General features: G+C 42.0%; 1 protein-coding gene across 3 annotated transcripts; it reads right to left on the bottom strand.

Moving 5' to 3' along the window:
• Positions 1-1,193: 1,193 nt before the first annotated feature.
• LOC146271619 (activin receptor type-2B-like) lies at positions 1,194-9,181 on the bottom strand. Of its 3 annotated transcripts, none has more exons than XM_084707452.1 (12): positions 9,106-9,181; positions 8,771-8,962; positions 6,469-6,676; positions 6,099-6,214; positions 5,768-5,919; positions 5,495-5,638; positions 5,193-5,336; positions 4,941-5,089; positions 4,647-4,761; positions 4,390-4,528; positions 4,137-4,267; positions 1,194-3,932 (listed from the first exon to the last, which is right to left on the bottom strand). In XM_084707452.1, exons 2-12 carry the CDS (start codon positions 8,820-8,822, stop codon positions 3,738-3,740), a joined length of 1,545 nt encoding a protein of 514 aa, XP_084563578.1. In that variant the 5' UTR covers positions 8,823-8,962; positions 9,106-9,181; the 3' UTR covers positions 1,194-3,737. The 3 variants fall into 3 exon arrangements, with proteins under 3 accessions (XP_084563578.1, XP_084563579.1, XP_084563577.1); XM_084707453.1 differs by having other exon boundaries at positions 1,194-3,373; positions 3,736-3,932; positions 8,771-9,171; XM_084707451.1 differs by having other exon boundaries at positions 8,771-9,171.
• Between the last annotated feature and the right edge of the window lie 1,181 nt (positions 9,182-10,362).

The raw sequence follows: 10,362 nt of genomic DNA, 5'->3' as shown, positions 1-10,362 counted from the left end.
TCTGTATAAACTCTGTCAGGAACAGTTCTGTAAAAGTGCGTTGACTTGACATCTCATTGATTATTGTAAACTACAGTATACTACTATCTAACATTATACCACATTGTAACCCACATAAACCTTGCTGCGAGCACAGATTAGATTAGAAGAATCGATACTGCCACCTAGTGCAGCCCTAGTGCAGACTCTCAGGCCAACATCCCATACAGGGCCAATTTCTCTCCATTAATGCCAGGAATGTATGTATGTGTGTGTGTGTGTGTGTGTGTTTGTGTGTGTGTGTGTGTGTGTGTGTGTGTGTGTGTACTTATGACAATGATTTTAGTTTCCCACGATCAGCTGAAGAACCGTGCACTCTGCAAAGTTCATATTTACATGCATTTAGCAGACGCTTTTATCCAAAGCGACTTGGATAGTTTGGACTTGACGTAGTTTGGATAAGCATTTCGACATAAAATAATGAAAAAAATAAAATAATTCGCCTCCAGTTTGGCTTGCTCTCTTAGTGTCCCAGCTCTATCTGATTGGTCCTCTGATCAACAGCGAGTTTCTTACAACTAATAATAATAATCTTTTACTTGCCATCATTGTGAAGTACAACACGCACATGCATGGTGAATTTTATTCAATAAATTGATGTGTTAGTGATGTCACATTGCAAATGTACAAGTGCTGTGCGGTGAATTAGGCCTACAATTATGACAACTGGCTCAACCATTGTGCACGTATAATGACTTCTGTTAATTAACTAAATGTTTAGATGTTTGTGGTGGTGAGACAATTTAAAAGAGAACCAATATAGTACATTTCGATCAACATACCAAGCAATGTATAACGTAGGAAACATCGGACAAATTAAAGCTATATAATCCTTTGCACAAATGTAAGCTACAACAGCATAGGGACTTTGACTAGAATAGATGTGGAGGCTGAACAAGTACTTCAGAGATGACTGAGAATTTCCATTGGGATCTGAGAAATATAGGTACCAAAACCACTGAGAACAGTCATCACCAGCTGAATCACAGGCACTGCACTATCGAGCTATAATTCCAGGAATCTGTGTGCCACCAATTTTATTACGGGAACTATGTACTATGGTTTGGTTTCCCTGACTTTTTAATCACCGACTGCATCACAGGCACTGTGCATTGGTGTTAAGAATGGATGATAAAAAATATGCAGATACATGGTTAATGTATTTCTTTTTTATTATAATACAAAACGTTGGATGTGTTCTTATCTAGCTTGTATTGGTTTCTCACATATCACATAGACATTCATTCTTTTTAGTGGACACATACACAACTCATTCAAACAGGACAAAGCTTATTCACCCATTACCATTCTCACAATAGAAATTGAAAATAATCAGCTGTAATAAAAAAAGAAATAATCTTCACAGGGTCTAAACATGGAAAGGAAGAATCCTTTACATTAAGTCAACTATTTACATGATACATGGTACTTCTATTAGATTTTCTCAGAGTTGGAAATAATTATCAATGAGGTACTGCATGAGGTATCAGGTTTAAGTTCATATCTGGATGCAAGATAGCATTCACAGTAACAGTGTATAATATGCATGGAATTTGATGGTCCTCAAACCATTAATTGATGACCAGCAGCAGATCAGAGATAAACAAACCATGATATTATCTATTGCTGCGTACAAAATATTGCAGGACTGCATGTCCAACAACATCAGTCTTGATATAGTATGTGGTGTGTACCCACATGTTCACTTCTCTGTTACACACACATATTTATATATATATATATATGCATATATCATGTACCATGGCATGTTCTTCCTTCAGTAGAGTAGAAGAACATTTGCTCTCAACTTTAGTATTCATTGTATCGAGACAACAAAAAATCCCAATTTTGTTTTGTTGTAACGTGACTGAAATAATTGAATGATAACATTTCTGTAGATGACTAACATCACTGAGGTAATACTGTTCATATTGGCATTGAATGAGGCTATGGACACCACATCACAATCATCTGAGTTTGTTATATTTTGTTGTTTTCTTTACACTCCAAGATTCCTAATCTAGTGCTACCTATCTTCTGACCAAAAATAATTGGGTACGTCTTATACATGATTAACACGACCACATCCTGAAAATTCAATAGAAAACACACTGAAAATCACAGAATGACTAGCTCGATTCTTAAATACAGAGGATTAAAGTGAAAGTCCCTTTTCATTCATATGGAAACAAAATCAATAATGCCCAGGTACTGTATAAAATCAGTGTTCGGCAACTGCATACAGAAAATTACAAGATTACACCTCTTTTCTTTAGGTTCCTACAACACCAAAATCTGTCAAGAAATCACCACTGATGCAGCAAAACTGCAATAAAATGTTTTTGACTACATGACACAATAAAATACAACAAAACAGAGATATATAATATATAGGTATATATATATATATATAAAAGCCTGAGGTACTTGTCAGAATATCTGAGGTCAGGAGGAGTAAGCAGTAGAGGACCTTTGCAGTTGTTAGCATCAATGAAGAATGCATGTACATCAATCCTTGAGAATTTCTTGAGTAGTCACAGCAGCATTTAGGACATTCAATGTTATGGTATTGAGTTGTTGACATCCAGAGATTTCTTTGCTTGATGTAGTGTCTTTGAGGCATCTGAGAATGGTGTGTGGGAGTCTGCTACAGAAACACCGATAAACACAGACATGTTGCCTACTCATTTATGGCCCTTGTGAGGATGAATCTACTACCTGTTCAATGTTCTGGCTGTTAAAACACAAATCCTGTCACTCTTCCTGCCTCACAATCTCTATTCTTCCATTTCTTTCACACGCACATGTACAAATAGTAAAATCAAAACGCAAAAATAAAATCAAGAATGTGTAACATTGCAACTCCAGATAGCATTCATCTATGTCTATACTGGTAAAGGAGTAACTCCAACTGATCAATAAGCGTAAATATATAGTTCCAACATACAGTAGCTAGATAGCTGGGCTTTCTTGTTGTTGTAAAAAGTAAAAAAATAAACGTATAGTTCCAATATAGGCCTACTTGATACCTGAGAGGTAGTTCCACAAGGACAAAAGGTGTGTTTTGTCCAGATTCTTCAGTCCAATAATTACATGGATTTCTTAAGCTCATGTCTTTCTCAGTTAGTTAAAACAATCTGTGGTCCTGTCATTTGTTTTCTTAGCCAATTCGTTTTTGAGCTGTTCACAGACAAGAAGTAAAACACTAAGTGAAAGAGAAGCTTCTTCATCCCCTGAGGAAAATCATAAGTTTTATAGTTTCTCCAAGGTGTGCAGCGCGACATCCAGGGTTTCAGTAAGGTTCCTTGTTCGGCCAAAGACAATCTTGACCAAACTGAGACAATAACAACATATGAGGTAATAATAATAATAATATTTAAAATAACAATATTAAAACTAACACAAAGTATTTGAGGTATTGATGGAATTTAAGATTTGACACATGGGTGTATGAGGTGCCCATCCAATAGCTTATTTCTATTCTTGTTTCTTATTAAAACCTACAGCAGACGGATGTATTAGTAACCACTTCCAACAACAACAAAATCACAGGAAACATGGAACAAAATAAAATTAAAAATTAAAATAGCAGCTGCATTCAAGTTGTTTACAATATCTTTCACGGAGATCCGCTGAGTTTGGATATAACATTGGGAGCTCGAAGTCACTGTTACTTGTATGCTTCGGTGATCTCACCCTCAGGTACTGGATTCTTTGGGAGGTAGGTCTTCATTGGTGACTGAAGTCACTATGGAGAGAGGACAATCCGAGGTAGTACTGTTTGTTGTCCTGGAGATCTGTGCGATGCGCTCCTCGACACAGCCAGCTGACAGTCGGGCCTCTGCATCATGGTCCCAGCATTCCTCTATGGTCTCGCACATCTGACTCAGACCCTGCAGCCAATCACAAGAGTGACATCATAACACAGTGAGTTGAAGGAAGTCAGGCCACTATTGCGCCATTTACAACTTCCATGCAAATGTGTGTGACCTTTGTACAAGCATTTCTGCCACAGATGTCAAGGAAATATTCAATTTGCAGAATACATTAGCAAACCCACATGGCATTTAAACAGGGCTTAAAAGGCAGTAACTCACAGGATGTTTAAGCCAGTAGTCCTTGAAGGCTGGACGCATCTTCTTGTGCACAACCACGTCCTGCAGGTCCTCCAGGGAGGGGTGCTGTCCTATTTCCTCCTCAAAAGGCAGCATGTACTCCCCCAAAGTACCTGCAAAAAGAGGAGACCATGGTCAGCTACGGTACAGACCAGAGGGATCAGACTGGAGGCTTTAGAGAAGTCAACCCCCGATGATGAGATCATTAACGTCGCCGAGCAGAGTTCGGACTCACTGTCTATGTCGGAGCAGCGCGAGACCAGCTCCCACAGCACCAGGCCCATGGCGTACATGTCGATCCTCAGGAAGGAGTCCCGCTGGAAGTTGATGGCTCCCTCGAGCACCTCAGGGGCCATATATCGCCTCGTGCCCACCTGAGAGACGATGCAGGGGGGTGAGAGTGAGGCTGGGAGATGGCTAAAGGTGGAAGTGTGCCTGTGTGAGTGAGTGAGACCTATGTATGTGTGTGTGTGTCAGATCAGGGAAAGATACCTGGCCGTGCGTATCCCCAGGTGGCTTCCCAGGTTCAAACCGGACGGCCAGCCCAAAGTCTCCGATAACTGCAGTCAGATCATCTCGAAGCATAACATTCTTACTCTTGAAGTCCCTTAAAAATGGAAGCAAGCATATGTAAGTGCCCAAGATTTTCTAAAGGATGGCATAAACTCCTAGATCAACTGTAACAACATGAGCAGTGCCGTGAGAATGTTGGACCTAAAAATGTCAGCTTATCGGATACTGACAAGTCTAATCCCCGGGCCGTGGGAGGACAGTAGTTTTCCCTACCTGTGTGCAATGGTGGGTTTAGGCCCGTCTCCTTTGTAGATTAAGTTGTCCTCGTGGAGGTAGGCCAGCCCGTGGGACATGGTCTCTGATATGTGACACATCTCACTCCATGTCACGGTGCTGCCTTTCAGATGGTCCGTCAACGAGCCCTGCGCACACAGAGAGCCCGTTACCCAGCAGGCCGGTGGTGGACACGCCCGTGTGGGGGCTGACAGAGGGGCGTGGCTGGCGGCTAGTCGGCCGAGTGCTCACCCTCTCGTGGAACTCCATGATGAGCCACAGCTCCGTCTCCAGGTTGGCTCCGTGTTTCTCAGCGGCAATGTAGCGCAGCAGGTTCTCGTGCCTCATTCCGGGGGTCAGAAAGATGTCCCGCTCGTTCTGCCACGACTGCTTGTCCTGCACAGACACGTCCCCCCCCCACCAAGAGGAGTTCCTTTGTCAGTTCCGTTGAAAAGACACTGCTAGTGTACGTGTCGTCGATGAGCCACTCACAGCTGTGTGTGCATTTATACTGCCGGTGAGTGATGTGTGCATTGAGGGAGACAGTCCCTCACCTGAACAGGGAAGATCTTTACAGCGACGTGTTCACTCATCAACTGGGCCTTCCACACACAGCCAAAGCGCCCCCTGGCTTTGATCTCGAGCAATTGCAGGGGTTTCAAACCAACCAAAGGGGAGGGTGGGGTTTGACCAGGGTCCTGAGAAACATAAAGGGCACAAATGAAATTCTTGAATCTTTTGTAACACCTCAAATCTAACCATTTCCTGTGAGGAGGAAAGAAAGTGGTGTGTCATGGGATGATTGTGTGAGGGGGCGGCTGACGTACCTCGCCGAGGTCCACGTGGCCGTAAGGAGGTTTGCGGTGGCGGTACATCCACAGGGCCAGCACAAGGGCCAGGGACAGCACACACAGGGGCAGCAGAGAGTACACCAGCACGTTGAGGAGAGAGGGCACTCTGGGAGGAGGGCGGATTTTCACTGAGAGGGGAGAGAGTGCAGTCACACATGTATGGTCAGTCATGTCAAAAAGGCACACACATTAGCACGAAATAAAGGAGTGCGATGTCGCTCCGCCGCGTCGACCTGAAGCGTTAGTATGATGAGTATGTATTTTCCGCCGGTCCATCGTTAGAATGGGGCCAGAGGTCGCCACTCACCTCGGCTGCCGCTGCCAATGATGTCGGGGAGGTGGGTGAACCTCTCGTTGCAGTAGTTTCCCTCGCAGCAGCAAAAGAACACCTGAGGATTCTCCTCCATGGACACGCACTCCTGCCTGTGAGGACACAACACACATCCTTAAGCGTTAATCACCTTCCATCCTCACAAGGGCTCTCCATAGACTGGTCTCTCCATAGACTGGTCTCTTCAATGGAACCGGCCTCGCCATACATGACTTGTGTAGCTCTATCTATTCCGTCTATACAAAGAATTCTCTTCATGGTTCTGTCAGAATGAGTAGCATTTACCTCCTTTAGCAATCAAACAGACAAAGTAAATTGCTTGTGAGGGGTTAGAGAGTACTCTGACCTGTCATAGCAGTTGAAGTCATCCAGCCAGCAGCCCTTCTTCACCAGTTTGATGGTTCCTGAGGAGTTGAGCCAGGAGGAGTAGCAGTGCAGGCGCTTGTCCTTCTCCCCCTCACACCTCTCAAAGCCACTCTGGTTGGTCCTCTCTGTCCTCCAGTTATCATTGTAGTACACACACTCTCTGGTCTCTGCTTCTCCTAGGCTGTATCCTGGTGGAGGGGGGGGGTAACCGGACCAGTTTGAGCTCGATTTCATTTACACTCAGTCAGCTATGAAAATGAATTGTAATTCAATTGCCGAGTTGAAAAGTGGACACTTCGATGATTGAACTGGGCCTATTAATTCCTAGAATGTGGTGCTCTCCAAACAAGCCCTCTTTCTCCACCATCATTCTGGCAGGCAGCCAAGTCAGGAACTCTCTAATGAGACTTTTTTGGGTGAAATATGGCATTGGGCGATAGTATTTAATTTCTCTCATGCATTATAAAGTTAGCCTAATTCAATCTGTATAAAAACTGATACCTCACTGCTTAGAAGATCAACTTGGATTTAATCATCCTCTGACAAATGATGGAATGACTAGATTGTTGTGCTAGGGAGACAGACTACAGTGTGCCAAGAGTACAGATAACAATATTAGCTAGTGCTGTTCTTAACAAGAGAAAAGTGTACATCTGGATAGACAGATAAGGTTATACACCAGCCAATGACGCAACATTGGATGGAGTGATTGGTATGGATGACAAGCTACAAGTTCAGGGTGAACACAGACCTACCCATTACATGTGTAAGCCATCTACCATTTTGAACATGAAACTTGCGCTGTTTGCAATTTCTCAAAGTCATCTGAGGTCTTGATGATTAGCATGTCATTAATCTTTACTGTGGAAACCTCTGTCAGCCAAAACTACACTTTTTGTTCAATCAACAAATCAGATTGGAAACATATCCCTGCATTTCAAAATTTACTTTGTCAACGATAATAGATCATTTGTGAATTCCATTCAAAGCATCATTTATCTTTGTTCACAGAAAAATAATTCATGTCCCTTTAAATCCCTACCAGAAAGGGTTGTTGCCCATCCCCCAATGTTACCCCTCAACCCATTACACACACACACAGACACACACACACGCACGCACGCACGGTTTTATGGTATACATTTGGCAAGTGTATACCAAAATAATTGAGCCATTTCTTCAGTATGTACTGTTACCAATTACTTGTTCTTTACACACAAACAAAAGGAAGACTACTTCTGCCTCCATTAAGCTGATTGTATTGCTTTTGTGTAGTCACATGACCTGAGGACTTTTACTACTAGATCATTCCCCAACCCCCTCTCCCTCCATCACTGACTGAAGCCTACACACCAACAACACAAACTCTGGAGAAGCAGTTTCCTATTGTGCCCCTATTCTGTTTAACAAGCTAAAGGCATACAATAATATTGAATATATAGTAAATGGGAAAGATTTCTCAATCCAGATGTGTGTGTGTGTGTGTGTGTATATATATATATATATATTTTTATGATCCATTGTTTGTTTTTTTACTCCCCATTTTCAACATTTAGTAAGATGAAATCAAAATAGGGGAAAATATAAGGCTTGCACACTTCCCATCATTGACGTAGGGAGGAATTCCTGAAAAAATACGCAATGAAAACAAAGCCGACATTTAATTTCACGTGATGAGTAAATATGTTATAAGTTTGCAGTTTTACTTCCCTGCGAATTAAACAAGACTGTGCGGTAGGGCATATAGATGTAAATTGAGTAGCCTAATAATTTCCGAGCATGTTCTTGTATTGTAGCTATGTGCATTTTCGTGCGGCTCATTTCGTCATCCCAAATCAAAACAAAGCGCTCTAATTCGGAAATAGACTACTACAGCATTTCATTGGGCTGCTGATACAGCTGCTGCTCTAGATATTTGTGGTGAAAATCGCAAGAGGCTAAAGGACGATTCAGTGTTAGACCCTCATTGATGTAATCTGCATTAGCTAAATTGCTGACGCAAATTATATACACATATGTTCACAATAGATCGAGTTAGCCGATCACTTAACAATTCAAGAATGATTTTAGTTTCGCAAAAGCAATATTAGAAGACTAAAGGAGAAACTCAATGGGAGTAGCTATATGGAATAGGGGCAACCTACAACTGGTGCAACATTTATATATTGTGTCGGCTACTCGTCAAGTTACATTGTTTCAGAAACTGAATAGTGTGGTATCAGTTTGATTAATGGCCTAGACTGAAACTGTTGCAATCTTATCTCAACAATTGATTAGCTTACCTGCACATAAAGTTCCCAGAAGAAGTGAACAAGTCAACCACGAAAAAGACATGTTCTCCTAAAAATTGAAGACAGCGAACACGTTCTCCTTTTTTCCGTAGCGAACATTTAAAATAGTCCCAGCATCAGTACACGATCAAAAAGACCACAGGCCTTCGCGGTCCATCCAGCAACCAAGCGCGTGTCAACAGCCTCGGAGCAACAATGTTTAAAGAATGTAGAGACGTTTGATTATCAAGGTGCATTCATAGATTAGACTATATGTACCATTCCTAATTACCAAATTGACCAGAATTGCAGTCTGTCAACCAATAATTACGGTTTAAAACCTTTACCGAGGTAACAGAGTTGAATAGCACCACTGCGTCGGGAGGTCGCGGTTTACATGTTGCTGATCTGTGTCCAAAATGGCTTCTAAATGGGGAATGGGCTGCAAATAGGGAAACCCGGATGTGTAAACACAAAGAGGGGAATTCAGGCAGCTCGCGGCATGACCTTAGAGTGAGACATGTGAAATGGAACGGGAATGTAGTTGAGAAATATATACTATAAATAAACACGCAAAATATTTTTTGTGCTCGAAGAGTGCTCTCAAGTCTCACACATTTTTCAAACATTTCTAAATCTCACGCAACACCTTGTATTTATATTTGAACCATTTCTCACGGTGAGAGGTAAGGAATAACAACCCGCTATATAGGCTACAATTAATGGATATTAATTGCCGAGCTGATCTAACGTCACCAGCCCCCACCCGAACGTTTTGTACCTGGCAATCGTTGACATGTATGATAATCTCACGCCTAACTTTTGATCAAATTAGAGAGCCCTGGACAACTGTTAAACAGACAACAGACTTATACAATGTATGAATTAAAATAATGTATACAGCTGGGAAGTAGCCTATATCCTTCATGCGTCGAATCCACACTAGTAGCCTATACGGGGCAGTATTTTTCGGAATTATTGACTTTATGGACCAGGCCTGCACTCACCAACTCAGCTGCGCGCTCACTCTGAACAAATTGTATCAGAATGATTTCGGTCAAGACGTGAATTTGTAACTGTCTGTCAACGACGTGAAATTCACGCCCTGGTATCCTAAAAGTCAACTGTGTTTTCCTATGATCATGATCCAAATATGTTTACATCCTTCCACCTGCAAAATGACACGGTTTGCTTAAAGTGTAAAACAATGGCTGCCGAACAATTATGGGGGCTATCCGTTGTATAGCCTAACATATGCCATAAATATGTCCTCCCAGAAAATAAAGTCTGTGTGAAAAAAATCTGTGTGCTTTGACATGTAGCCCTGTCAGGATGGTAGCGGTTTTCGACCTAGCAGTGTAACCTGAGACAAAGCATTTCCCTTTACTCCATATTGACCCTTTAATTCAATATAGTGCATCAGTGAACCTGCGTAAAGACAGATGTGCTCACATATTGTCATGGCAACTAAAAGAGCATGTGAGTGCTGGTCAAATGTTCCTTAACCCTGCCAAGACGAAACATCAATGGACGAGAAAAGACCATGGTTTGGAGCTAAATGGCTCATAATAGAACAATAATCAAATAGGGTCGATCTGGTTAGA

Source organism: Hypomesus nipponensis, chromosome 10 (assembly GCF_054491055.1).
Source record: "Hypomesus nipponensis isolate SF chromosome 10, ASM5449105v1, whole genome shotgun sequence".
NCBI classification, from domain to species: domain Eukaryota; kingdom Metazoa; phylum Chordata; class Actinopteri; order Osmeriformes; family Osmeridae; genus Hypomesus; species Hypomesus nipponensis.
The sequence above is the reverse complement of the archived record's forward strand: the minus strand, read 5'-3'. Positions and strand labels throughout refer to the sequence as shown.

Bases quoted from the DNA above. Each gene is read 5' to 3' on its own strand.
- LOC146271619 (XM_084707452.1), bottom strand. From the start codon at position 8,822: ATGTCTTTTTCGTGGTTGACTTGTTCACTTCTTCTGGGAACTTTATGT. The intron at 4,529-4,646 runs GTATCTTTCCCT...ATCGTCTCTCAG, and splicing joins CTGGGGATACGCACGGCCAG to GTGGGCACGAGGCGATATAT. The intron at 4,268-4,389 runs GTGAGTCCGAAC...CTCTTTTTGCAG, and splicing joins GCGCTGCTCCGACATAGACA to GTACTTTGGGGGAGTACATG.